Here is a 13,474-nt window from a genome sequence, read left to right on the forward strand (position 1 = left end):
CAGGAACTAATCGTTTATGGTATTTCACGGTGGCTTACAATCTTAATCCTAAACTACGGAGGGAGGTCTTCTGGTACAGGAAGAAATCTAATAACGGTTTATTAAATTTCTTCCTGTACCAATTGCGACTCACGCACCGGAGCAGCGTTATCGTAAATACCTAGTGAATTCAAATTCATAATTCTTTTATTTCATGTAGGCCTACTTTATAAGCACTTTTAAAACGTCAAGCTTGTCTGTTGTGTGAATGAGAAAACATACCTATAATTTTACTACCTCCTTCATAAAGTCACAAAATATATCCTCTCTGAAAGAGACAACTCTAGTGTATATTTTGTGACCTACGTGGACAAGCGGTGTGAAGAAACTACCGTGGAGGCGAAAATATTCTGAATACTGTCAACGATATTGACTGCCGAGTCTCAGATAGGAGTGCGCGCGGCGTCGTGTCGAGTCTTAGCATCAACGGCAAAGCAAAGAGCTAGGCGTAGCGACATGGGAAGTGACCTCTTGGGAAGCAGCGTAGTGGGAACAAATCAAAATAAACTGCAAACCCATCGACATCGACATCTGGCTATCACGGCAAAAGTACTACGACCGGTTGTGCTAAAAAAAAGTAGGTTAGTACAAATAATTAAAACAGAACCTTTTTAGACATTCTAAGGGCAACTGACAGCTTGTGCCTATTCTTTAGAACTTTCGCTGTGTGCGCCCAGCCGAATGACCGTGACCGACTGAAGAAAGCGGGATGAAAGTAAGGATATCGCATTACGTGGACACAGTTCTACAACTATCCTATTAAAGTATAACTTGCGGTGGGGGCTGCGTTACCTACACTTTACCTAATCATCACAATATAATAACCTACCTATTTCTTTAGGTGTATCTATGCCCTCACTAACATTTTAAAGCCATTTCACTGAGCACTTTAGAGAAATCTTATACTTACTTATATTTATTTTTTTGTCATCCACTACCTAGCATCGTACCGGAACGCTTAAATGCTTAGCGACGTCTTTGTCGGTGGAGTGGTTACAAGCCAAAGACGAAACCTCCGACCAAACTCTCTCCGAGAAAATTTGAAAATTATAAATCTCCAATTTGCCCTACCAGCGATCGAACCAGAACCGCTGACGCGTGACGTCGTTGCCGATTTAAGCCTAATGTGCAATCAATCACACGAATGTTGCTCAAATCGGAGCGTCGTGTATACCTAATCGAAAATGAGCACGGCACCGCAGACGAAGTTTTGACTCTTTTGACGCGTTTCCATTAGCTTTATCTTTTCAGTAGTTTGTTTGGTTTAAACATAAAATTAATAAATCGTTCAATGGTGCCAGCAGCGTCTCACGCAGACCAGCTCTATACATTCTTCTCTAGCTGGCGTTTCAAAATTGATAACCCATTACTGGCCCACACGAGAGCAGGGGTGTGCTAACACATCGGAATGGGAAGCGTTTATAGGCCGTAGTCCAGGCTTAATTACGGATCAGTGGCGTGCATAGAGGGTATGCAGATGAGCAGTAAGATTCAAAAACATATTTATATAATTTGATTCTTTGAGGAATGATACTAAATTATATAAGTCTAAATAACTGTTTCCTTGAATATTGGTATTTAGGTAGACAGTTAAATTAGTAAAATCAAATCCATTTACTTATAAAAATTCCACCCCTATGAAATGAAAATGTATGAAATTTTCACGCCATACCTCATGATTTAATATCAATCCAAATCATTTTTGGATTTTATAGGCCCCCATTTTCGGGTGAGATATTACGATACGATACTTATGAGCAGTGTCGTGCACTGGTTTTTTGACCAGGGTATGCATAAAGCTGGTACATGGCATAAAATGGATAAATATCCCTCCAATACGAGCCATATAAAATAATTTGGGTATGCAGTGCTTTTGTGCATGTATGAAGTGCACGCCACTGCTTATGAGCCAAACCAACATAATAATAACGCAGGCGGGTTAGTCAAATCGATCTATCGGGTTATCGGTATGTCGAATATCAGGGAATGGGAAATATATGAAAAGGTGTATGAACACGTTAATTATTTATTAAAGAAAACAACAAATCTGATCTGAAGGAACAAAAAACCTATTCTTTATTATTTACAAAAAATCGTAATATAAAAAAACATATCTTACCAAAGTAAGTTAGAACCAAATACTCATTCTATGATAATTTCATCACACTGAAAGTGAAACAAGCTTACAGAAAAACAACATTCCCATTTCACATTAATTAAAAAAACATAAAAAAAACTTCGACAGCGATTTCCTTGCTTTATGAATAGGTGTTTAAGTGATGGGTAAAAGTAAACAACCTTCATATAAACATCGATCAAAGCAAGTAACCACTGATTCATAATTGTTTATAATATTAATTTTATTAAATTATTTATTTGTCGGTTCCACTTTACTGGTAATAAAGTACTTACCTACCCCTTGACAATCTATAATGGTGTGAAGTGACGATACAGCCTTAAAGTTGTTATAGGGGGATGGCAGTTATATAATTATGGTACAAAAGTGGTACCGGAACGCTAAATTGCTTGGCGGCACGTCGTCGGTGCGGTAGAGCTGTAAATAGCCACAGCCAAAGCTTTATCGATAGGGTGATTACGTATCTCGCGACAGGATGCGACAGGCGTACATTTCGCGATTACTACTGTCTGTCTAGTTTGCCTTCTGCAAAAGGTCCCTTTTCCATACAATAAATATACAAAAGCGACGTTTGACAGCAGCGATATTTACGAGCGTCTGTCGCAAGATACGTAATCAATCTGCGGACTTGAAAAATACATAAAATTGTAAATTTTCATTCATTTTCCTCACTATCGATATGAAAAGTATAATGTTCAACTCGGCAACACACCCCCTTTCTCACCCTCAAAAGAAATATCTCGTATAAATGGAGTGTGAAAACATTTCCGTCTCAATCAATTATTTAAAAAGAAAAAATCCAAAAAACCTCTTCCTTTTTCAAAGTCTGAGCAACACTTGTGTACTTCTCGAACGAAGAGAGCGGTGTATAATGTGCTTAAATGAGATGAGCCTTAATGGCTCTAAATGTTTTCCAAATGAATTTGTTTAGAGAAACTAAATAACAAAACAATGTCACCACGAAAAACTAAGAGATTTATGAGGTGTACTAATTACATATTTTTGCATTGGCGACATATGGCTCAGCGAGTCGCAAAGCTGAAGTGGAAATGGGCGGGGCACATAGCACGGAGAAACGATAAACGTTTGGATTCCAAGGGATTGGCGACCTCGCACAGGTAAACCCAGCAAACTAACAACGAGGTGGACAGACGACATCAAACGAGTCGCTGGGAGCCACTGGAAACAAGCGGCCCAGGACCGTGAATTTTAGAACTCCCTACAAAAGACCTATGTCCAGCAGGACTTCAGTCGGTTTGGATGATGATGAAGATGATTGGATGAAAATCTTTGGAGACCAACGGCTTAAAAATCAATAGGCTTCAAACTATTTGTATTTTAAAAAGAATGCATTTTGCTCTTTATTTGCCAGTGTTTTTTTTTCACTTTTTATGGATTCCATAGAGAATACTTAACGAGAATAATTTAAATTTTGTTTGGTTCCTCTTTACAAGCTCAAGTGCGGTCTTCTAAAGATTATATCACATGTCAGTTATAAAAACCGGTACAAATAAGCTTAGTGTGCTCTGTGAGAAACGGGACTGAAATTCGCCAATGCCCAATGGCTTAGAAGTTACCTTCACTTCTTGATAGAAAAGTGACGTTAGTAAACTTCGTTAATGTATCCGGATCGAGACATTTAATAAAATAAATTAACTAATGAGGAGGGTCATAAAATAAATAAAATGCCCGCGAAATGATGCATTTTTAATTTTTTTTTTTTCTTTGTCATTTATCAACCGGTTTAAATTTATTTTAACCAAAGCTTTCGCCAATTTAATCAACCGATATTTATATATACAGACAAAGAAATCTGTATACGGTTTTATTATACAAGGTATAATTAAATTATAATGCACACACAAGCAACTTTTGCCTCTTCTATAAGTTCAGTACAAATAAAAAAAAACTGTTCTACGAGGCCTTACGCGCTCACTTTTACTGACGTAAAAGCACTGCCTACCCGAAACACTTTTCGTAACAAAAATAAGAGCTGTGTGACAGTAACCTGAAACAATGGAGTAATAAATCTTGTTTTACAAATAAATTAAAAAATTACAAAGAAAAACATTTATCGGCACTACAATATAATTTGAAATAAAACCTTTTCGCGATATTCGAATCTGCTATTTACAACGATTCAAAAATGTAGCAACATTTTTTTCTATTATTGCTACAGCTTGAAAACTTTACATAATAAAAGCTGGACTCACGTTCAGGTTACTCCGTGTCGTGTCACGCGAACAAGCTCATGATTAAGAGTCCCGAAACTATTCAGACATACTCAAACGAAGGTCCACGTGAGACCAAGCCGTTATTTCTATATAATTGTATGTTCATCTACATTCCAGAAAGGTTTACCTTAGCTAATAATCTAGAACACGGCGGGCGACGAGCGCATGTTAAGTAAAAAAATATATGGCCACTCAATTTGAATGCTTCTTAAGATCAATTAAAAATACTCAATACAACATAATTCTTTTTTTTTCATTTCTCTTCGTACTGTATATAATATTGCCTGTTAATTTGTCAAACGTTTGTTATTAAGACCCGTGACAGTTTAAAATACCGCAGGAGACACTTCACACTAATGAAATGTATACGTTTTTCTGATTAAATATAGATATTATTATAATTATTATTAATTCTACACAGTTTTTGTAGTTGCAATTATTTTGTAATTATTGCAATACTGTGTAATAAGTAACATGTTGAAGCAATTAAATATTTAAATGCAAAAACAAAATCAAAAGTAAAAATAAATTTCTATTCTCACACTATTTTTTCTAACTTGTCTCGCTGTGTAAACATTATTTCTATTACAATAAAACGTAAATTAATAGATGATAAGGTAAGTTAGAAAAAAAAAAGTTATAAAAATATCGCGGAAGTCAAACTTAAGCACCCATAGTTTACACAATCTAAAGTGACAATGAAAATTAAGCTTAATTTGCTGTGTTATTCAATCAATAGCCTGACATAACAGTCCACTGATGTACTAAAGGCCTCACCCAATGGGAGGGTTGGCATAATCACCACGCTGGGCAGACGCGTTGGTGATTGCAGTAGATGGTATTAATAGCACAGGTAATATTAATATAAATTTACTGTGAGATGGTGATAACAAAAAAAATAACCGGCTAAGTTTCTTGTGGGCTCTTGTTAGACCAGGGCGCGTTTGGAACCCTCGTAGCTCTAGGTTTAAGTTGGCGAACAAATTATCACCATCCCCTTGCAATTATATAAAAAAAATATGTATGAACCCTATATGAGGGTGCGTCCTTAAATTACGCGAAGTGTTTTTTGAAATTTCCTGTCCCTTGGTGAGATGCCGTGAGATTTTTTTCAACCCCCTCCGCCATCCTCCAATCTCACGTGTGATTTTCGAAAATGTGGGATTCTTACGTAAACGCGTTGGATTGTTATTGTAAGAAGAAAAAAAATGCTTCGTGCTTTTACTTACGACTAGTTAAGTCTACTAATCAATATTACTGAGTTTAATTTTTGGTGTGATAAAAGTTTAACAAAAAAATTGCGTGATATTTGCCGAGACTCCCCCTCTCTCCAACGTAAGATTAGATGAGATATGACTCGACCCCCTCCCCCTCTTAAACATCTCACGTATTTATGAACGGCCCCTAAAGCATTTATTAATGACAACACAGGTCCTGGATTTAGTTGTTCACAATAAACTTAAATGTCTATGTTAGATAACACAAAGAACTAAAGCTACAACCAGCGCTTCGAATGCAGAGACAGATGTAACCGTTATTCGAGATCTTGTCTATAGGTTCATAAGCAAGTTAAGCGTAGTTGTTCATTGCATTTGACTGACTTCTAATTCTATCAAACAACCTAAAGTTCTTTCAAATCTCAAACCTTGGCTTAGCAACTGTATTATTTACAAGCTTTACAAAAAATCAGTGCAATATTTGTAGGATTCATTTGAAAAAATTACATACATAGTATGCAATTTTTTCTCACCATAACTTCTAAATACCCAATATATTGTTAGAATCCTTACTGTCACATCTCAACTATACATTTTTTGAAATAAATTCAATATGGCGGCCAAATAACGCCATTTTTAAATTATTGTTTTACTGGCTACTTTTGGCGGGGTAGACCATTTTTATCTTAACTCAACGTAAATTCCTAGATAACTCCGATCACACCGGCAAAATCCCCTTTAAGACCTCCGAGTCGATCTATAAACATTAGAATCTGTAACTTGTTAGTACTAGTATGAATTTACCTTGGGTAAAGCTAAAATCTTCTGCCCTGCTTTCCCATTTTACCCTGTGGCCATTAATCGTCATCGTACCAGAACGCTAACACATTGGGCGATACTAGAAGCTTAACAGAGTTCCCCCAAAATTGTGAGGCAATTTAAATTTTGGGACCCAGTCTATTACGTATAATTTCGGAATTTATGATTCTGGTCATGCAGTTGTTACAATATGGTTTAAATTAACACGCGTTGCGGTCAAAAGGGACCTGTAGAAAATAAAAATTCTGTTGGCCTCCAAATACGCGCTAAATAACAGTCAGTAAGTGTATTCATGCACAGTGACTATAGAGTACTTTGGTTTTATATTGCTTCTATAGATGAAAATCGGTTAAACTTATTTTTTTTAAGCCAATATACATTTACTAAGCCAAAGTTATTTGTTTCATTCTAATGGCTTGGCTGCGCTGTACTAAGCTGTCGCAAAGCCCTGAAGTTAGTATTCCTGTCATAAAATGTATGATGCACATTCGAAATACGCACCCAACCATCATACACCTAACCTATTAAACACTCCTGGATTTATTGTAAATTTATTATTGTTTTCATTTTTCAAGCCAAGCCTGGCCTTAACCCCATTATTAGCTTCGGGCATAGACAACCTCCTCTCCGGTTTATTGAAAACATTGGTAATAATTGGCTTAGCTAGTGTATTAGTTGTGATCGGCTCAATTTCCTTGTACTCAACATGGTTGGAGAATTTTACCGACTTATTTGAGGTTTTAATAAAACCCAATTTGTCCTTGATGCTAACCGTAGCCTTTGTTTTAACTATGGCAAGTTTTTCTTTAACACTTATCGGTGCTTCATCAGCTCGCATAGTTCCAACTGCGATTTTCCTCACATTATTCAATCCTGTTGTAACTGTGAACGTCTTTTTTGTAGCTGGCACACTTTTTAGTACACCTTCGTATTTAAGCGCGTCCTTTTCTTTCGGAACGGCCTCTTTTTCTGGACGATCCTTAGCCCCGAGCCTGGAGAACACTTGTTTGGGGACTGGTTTCTGTGGTACTGATTTCAGAACGGTGGACGGCTTCTGTGGGACTTGGTCTGAGTTACCGAGGCGTGCGAACACCGTCTTGCTTGTTGGTGCTGTAAAGTAAGAGCTATTAAGCTGGGAAAATATTACCAGTTGCTTGCATATCATTACAAAAGAGCACTTCGAGATTTTTGACGTGTATAATCATTAAAGTGGCATAAAATGTCAAAATCCATGTATGTTGCCAGTAATATAAAAATGTTAAGGTAGGCAGTGTTTTTGTGCATCTATGAAGTGCACGCCACTGTTATGATATCAATCCAATTCCCAGCACACTACCAGGACACGGGTCTCCTACCACAGTGAGAAGGGTTTACGTCGGCGCAGTGTGTATTGATGGACACCTTTAAGAAAATTTAGGGGAACTCTCAGGCATGCAGGTCTCCTGACGATGTTTTCCTTCACTGTTGAATCAATAGATATTTTCATTTAAAAACGCACGTAACTTCAGAGTTAAGAGACATAACTGAGAGAAAAGTTAGAGGTGCGTGCTGGGAATCGAACTCGGCTATCCGAAAGTGAAGCCGAAGTCCTAACCCATAAGGCTATCATTCGCTTGTATGTACAACATTACATATGCTAGCAAAGTGAGAGGCAATCCAGAAAACTGATGACAACAAAATAAGGGGATGCAAGGATATAAAATAGGAAAGTAAAAACATACGGCCGCGACCACGATACAGCCACGTAGGAGGACGGTTTTATGGGGGAAGGAATCAAAAGGCACATTCTGGTCTTTTTGGAATGTGGACAAAACTCCCAAAAGTGAAACGAGCAAGCAATCCGACAAGTTAATTTCATAGCGAAAAGGAACTGGTGCCTATACATTTGTGTCAAAGTAATAAAAGTAAGTAGAAATACAGAGTAAAACATCTAATTTAAACTTACCTTCCTTTGGTGCCGAGTTAGCTGGTGTCGGCGATCCAAAACGTATAAGGCGCGCCTTCTTGATACTCATATCATCAGTTGCCCTGTTGAATACACAGTAAAAGTTCAAATGTATATACCAAAACTTCTAAATTCATTTATTTCAAGTAGGGCTAACCGAGAAGAAGCCGGCAAGAAACTCAGCAGTTGCTCTTTTCCAATGTCAACAATTTACATTTTACATTTTAATATTCATTTGTCTATCTTGTGAGAGATGAAAGCGGAGCCGGATGCTGATCTATTAACTACCGATACCGATGCGATTTCGTCAGCATTGAATTATTTTTTTTAACTATATACTATAGACAGCTTTAATCAAATCCGAAAATGAGTGATGAAAGGATGATGACATAGGATGGAGCGCGCTTGCCTAGGAGATGCCCAAGGCAAGCTCTTGATTTAAATTAAACCATATTATAGGTATCAGGGAAGTCGGAAGCCGGAAGGGCATTCCAGATCTTTACGGTGCGAATTAGACTTTTTACGAGTCCAAGGTACATCAACTACGTATCCTTCCGATGAAATATTTTGCAATTGTCGTTAACATAAAAATATATTTTATGAGGGAGTAGTAGTTCATTGTTTTATAGACATGTTTTATTGAAAATACCTATACATTATAAATTAGCAGTTTCCAAGCTATTGTCGGACATATTCAATACCGAATAACTTTATGTTTCGCTCTTCACGAAATCTAGAGAGTTACAAGGACGCCATCTTTCGTTCAAGCGACATACAAATATTAGAAAAAACAGATAGCATGCCAACCTGCATTAAAGCAGCATGGAGGGACTTTGCTCTTCACGCAGACACAGGAAAAGTCTCTCCAATGGGTTTACCAATGCAGAGCTGTAGAATGCTAATCGATCAATCATTAAATGTTTTTCCTTACATTTCGTTAGATCTCCTCTTCGGTTGGGAAGCCCTAACGGGTGAGGTGTCTGGTGTATGCGAGTTCCGTGTGTAGTGCTCCAGCATCCGACTTGCAGCTGTTGACAAATCACATGTTACGTTGGCTCTATTTAAACAACATACACTTTTATTTATTCTATGAAGTTGTACAAAGCAAAATAAGGTATGTCATTTTTAACCAATTCAAAAATTCATTATTAATTTTTTTGTTTTGTTAAATGTTATATCTGTAAAGTGACATTACACTGTGAAACCAAATACTTTGCGTAGTTGGATCAGTGACCGCACGATAGTCGTGTTACGCTCGCTATTGAGGATGTTAGATTACAGAGTAGTAAAAGATGAAAGATGACCTGCCAAAAGGATGATGCAGAATAGCCAGTGACAGAGCACACTGGAGAATTCTAGAGGAGGCCTATATCCAAGGATAGCCTGACTAAGCGTGCTGGTGTTACAAAGTTTTATGAGTTTTTTAGAAATAAGTATCTTATAATTAAACAGAAGATTTAGTAACTCTGTAGTGTATAAAAAAAGTCATTTAGTCAATGAACAAAGGCATTTATATATATTTTTTTTTAATAATTTACCAAGACATTTTGTAGAAAATTAGATTTTCTGTGTGCAAGTGGTCTGCGTTACTTGTCCACATTTAAAACAGTTTTTTTGCAAATCTTGTAGTGACTGTTCGTTTTCCTGGGATAAAAAGTAGGCCATGCTACTATTCATTTAAGTGTAGAAGACCTAGCAAACCACTCTACAGGGGATATCCTGAGGTTCACAAAAGAGACTTGTAGGTTTCAAGGGGGGGATGCTACCGGGACACCAGTAAACCTGTGTCTCAACATGGGGAATAGGGTGGAATAGTCCTTACAGAGGACTGATCACCCGTCTGGCACTGGCAGGTGTCCCCCCAATAAAAATTAATAAATAATAAAATCCATTCTTTTAACTAACTCTATGCCATAAATTAAGTAGTTTGTTTGGAGTGAAGAAGGATCAAACAAACACACTTCTGCAATTATCATTTTAGTTAAGTTAATAGAGACTTACGGGAAGAAGGTTGTGTAACGGTAGATCGCCCAGTCACTGCAGCCACAGGCACTTTGTTGCTAACAGCAGTTGTACTCAGCACTCTATCCCGCGCTGTGCTTTCATGTACTTGCTTAGCATGACTGAAAACCAATGCAATAGTTATGAATCGTTATTACACAGCCTAATAATATCCCACTACTGGGCAATAGCCTCGCCATTCATAGGAGAGATGGTCTTTGAGCATAGACCTACCAAGCTGCCTTAATGTGGCTTTAAATGACTATTGTCACAAGTTAGTAATAATAATGGGAACCAATGGCTTAACAAGGTTTTGCGGCAAGGAGGTTGACACCGCCAATGTTGTAACACAGGGCAACTACTGAAAATTCTTAAAAAGAAATAATAACTATTCTATTCTCTATTTTTGGCATGACCAGGATACCAAAACAGGGCATGTGACTTATACTTAATTATGCTAGACCAATGAGGCATTCAACTGAATACAGAACATAGCATAACGTTATAAGCAAAACATACCGTAATATAGCAATAATATCCCCCATCCGTATAATACCCATGTCTCTGAGGTACTCCTTGTTCAGATCTAGCAACATATCATTCTGAATTCTGTTCTCCGTGAAGGTAAGGGCGTAAGTTGCAGACACTTCCGACGGTATGCCTGCCGCCGTGAAGAAGTTCACCCACACACCTAAAAGATCAACACCAACCGAACTTAGTATCTCCATATTTCATTTAGCAAAGAACTGGATAATTAGCCAAATACTATAAAATAGCAGCAATAAATAATTAATCAATGTAAATGAACAACGATTGTTTAGATCAAAGATTTTAGAAGATCAAGGCTGTTAAATTTACTCACCAGTCATATTTGGATCCAATTTTTGTGATCCCGACATTTCTATTATTTATAGGCTTCCAGATTTTATTAATTCTTTTGACTCAACCTTTTGAATCACGTACAAAAATTAAATACAATGCAGTATTTAAATATTTTCATTATTTTTTACGGTCAAAAATTGTAGTCTATAATCGTACACATAGACGACAGAAGACCACAGATTACTGATTAGATACCACTTCATAGTACAGGACCGACCACAGATTAACACTACGTACCGACAATGTAAAATGTACTCTGTGGCTTACACTTTTTTACCATTGATTTAATTGATTTAATGTGACGTTACTATATTTTGTAAGCTTATTTTTTCACAATTTTATTCAACTTTTATATATTATTGTTTTCCGTTAGGAAGTTAAACCAATTGTCAAAATATGATTGTGATTTGTGGCCTTAAAAGACTTGAATTCATGGCCGTAAAATAAAAAAAAAATATTGTCATTGTCAAATTTATAAGTCAACTCTTTAAAAAGAATTGAATTGAAGGTAATATTATAAGGGCAGGGTGATAATTAGGTCTTTATTGTAACATACATATAAGTACCTAATCTCACAGACTAATGTTAAAATCTGTTAATATTCTACGAAACTTATCATTGTTATCGCACTTTCCTAATAGAAACCAATTATTGTGCAGAAGTACGGTATATTTATTTTATTATCGGACCGGCATTGGTTATTTATTATCAAATAAATCTAAAGATCTTATTCATTACATATGGATTCGTTTCCACTTTCTATTATTCCCCTGCCGAGCGTAAAATGTAAGTTGACTTTCATACAAAATGTTTTTTTTTACAGCTACATTTGTGGTCAATATACAAACGATGATTACTGGAAATAAAATACCTACAGTGGACATAGACCCAACTGGAGTATTCAAGTATATATTACTGAACGTTTATGACGGACAGAAGGATGCTGCTAATCCACAGATGGTCATTGTGAGAGGATACCAACGGTGTAATTATCACTCTGATATTTATGATGAAGTATGATCACTATTTTTTATAAAATTACTTATAAGCTTTGTTATGTGTCAAGGGTTTATCTTCATCATATTTAACCCTATTATGGCCTGATCAGAGATCAATACAGCAAGCAGCATGTGCACATTGGTGTTTTGACTAGTAAATTCCAACCTAGACCTCATCATTGCTTTCTAACGGGCATGATTGTCGTCAAGCACTGGCCTATTGTTGATAAAAAAAAAAAAAAGTAAACCAACATAAATTGTTGAGTGAACTCATTTTTCTGGCAAAAGACCTCATGTTCTTTGATCTAGTGCTGAACAATGGCCTCCTCTCAGTAAAGGTGCTACAACTCTTAGGCAACATGCCGCCCGTGTCCATCAATTTGAGGTATAGGTGTTAAGACTCATATACCTGTTATAACAATACTGCAAACAATAAGATAGCGGTAAAAATAAGCATGATAATAGTACTTTCAGTCACAAAGAGCTATAAAAACAATAATGTGGAAAATAAGCTGTGTGGTGCTGTTAAACTTTTACTTTGGGTGCTTTTTAGGTGCAGGAAAAACTGACACCTCTGGAGTGTGAACCTTTAGGAGGAGGAAGAATATCTCATGACCCAGACAATAAAAAAATTCATATCTATGGTTATTCACAAGGTTATGGTAAAGCTGACCATGAAATTGCAGCAAAGATCATCAAAGATGCGTTCCCTGGATACACAATATCAGTCAGTGATGAAGGGTACTGAAATTGCAAAAAAAGTAATTTTTAGTCCGTATTCCTACTACTCATTTGTCTTTTAAATGAAAAATTGAAATATAGTTTTACCATTCTCCAAAACAATGTTTTAATTACTTTTGTGGAACCAGATGAGATAAAAAATGTACACATAAGTGCAATATTACTCATTAAAGCTCAGTAGGCATACAAAATAATTAATATGTATAAAAGAAATCATTTTATTCTTTGCATTTAAAGCTTAAAAACAATGAGGCTTAAACAAAATATGCAATGTACTTTATTTATCTTTTAAACACTAAACACGTAATAAATAGTGTAATCAAGCAATGTCAAAAATAAATCAATTATAAATTTTACATTTCCGTTAGTAGCCTTGAAGATGCCAAAGTTTAGTTCTAATCAACAGCAACGAGTTGTTTTTTGTTGCAAAATACATATGCGGAAACTGAAAGCCCATAATT

At 36.3% G+C, this 13,474-nt stretch overlaps 2 protein-coding genes across 2 annotated transcripts; one reads left to right on the forward strand and one right to left on the reverse strand.

Annotated features, from left to right (window-relative positions):
• Window positions 1-6,442: 6,442 nt before the first annotated feature.
• LOC120629370 (uncharacterized protein C19orf47) lies at window positions 6,443-11,437 on the reverse strand. The gene is made up of 6 exons (XM_039898304.1): window positions 11,255-11,437; window positions 10,912-11,083; window positions 10,393-10,514; window positions 9,323-9,419; window positions 8,392-8,474; window positions 6,443-7,556 (listed from the first exon to the last, which is right to left on the reverse strand). The coding sequence occupies exons 1-6, from the start codon at window positions 11,289-11,291 to the stop codon at window positions 6,955-6,957; spliced, it is 1,113 nt and encodes a 370-aa protein (XP_039754238.1). The 5' UTR covers window positions 11,292-11,437; the 3' UTR covers window positions 6,443-6,954.
• A 353-nt stretch (window positions 11,438-11,790) lies between these two features.
• Window positions 11,791-13,106, forward strand: LOC120629380 (14 kDa phosphohistidine phosphatase-like). The gene is made up of 3 exons (XM_039898314.1): window positions 11,791-11,935; window positions 12,098-12,288; window positions 12,826-13,106. The coding sequence occupies exons 1-3, from the start codon at window positions 11,857-11,859 to the stop codon at window positions 13,018-13,020; spliced, it is 465 nt and encodes a 154-aa protein (XP_039754248.1). The 5' UTR covers window positions 11,791-11,856; the 3' UTR covers window positions 13,021-13,106.
• The last annotated feature ends 368 nt before the right edge of the window (window positions 13,107-13,474 follow it).

The sequence above is a fragment of the Pararge aegeria genome, chromosome 2 (genome assembly GCF_905163445.1).
Source record: "Pararge aegeria chromosome 2, ilParAegt1.1, whole genome shotgun sequence".
In the NCBI taxonomy this organism is placed as follows: Eukaryota; Metazoa; Arthropoda; class Insecta; order Lepidoptera; family Nymphalidae; genus Pararge; species Pararge aegeria.

Coding starts and splice junctions, on each gene's coding strand:
- LOC120629370 (XM_039898304.1), bottom strand. CDS start 11,291: ATGTCGGGATCACAAAAATTGGATCCAAATATGACTG. Junction 11,084..11,254: donor ATTGGATCCAAATATGACTG/GTGAGTAAATTT, acceptor TTGATCTTTTAG/GTGTGTGGGTGAACTTCTTC. Junction 10,515..10,911: donor GATATTATTGCTATATTACG/GTATGTTTTGCT, acceptor ATTGGTTTTCAG/TCATGCTAAGCAAGTACATG.
- LOC120629380 (XM_039898314.1), top strand. CDS start 11,857: ATGTTAAAATCTGTTAATATTCTACGAAACTTATCATTGTTATCGCAC. Junction 11,936..12,097: donor AAACCAATTATTGTGCAGAA/GTACGGTATATT, acceptor TTTTTTTTACAG/CTACATTTGTGGTCAATATA. Junction 12,289..12,825: donor ACTCTGATATTTATGATGAA/GTATGATCACTA, acceptor GGTGCTTTTTAG/GTGCAGGAAAAACTGACACC.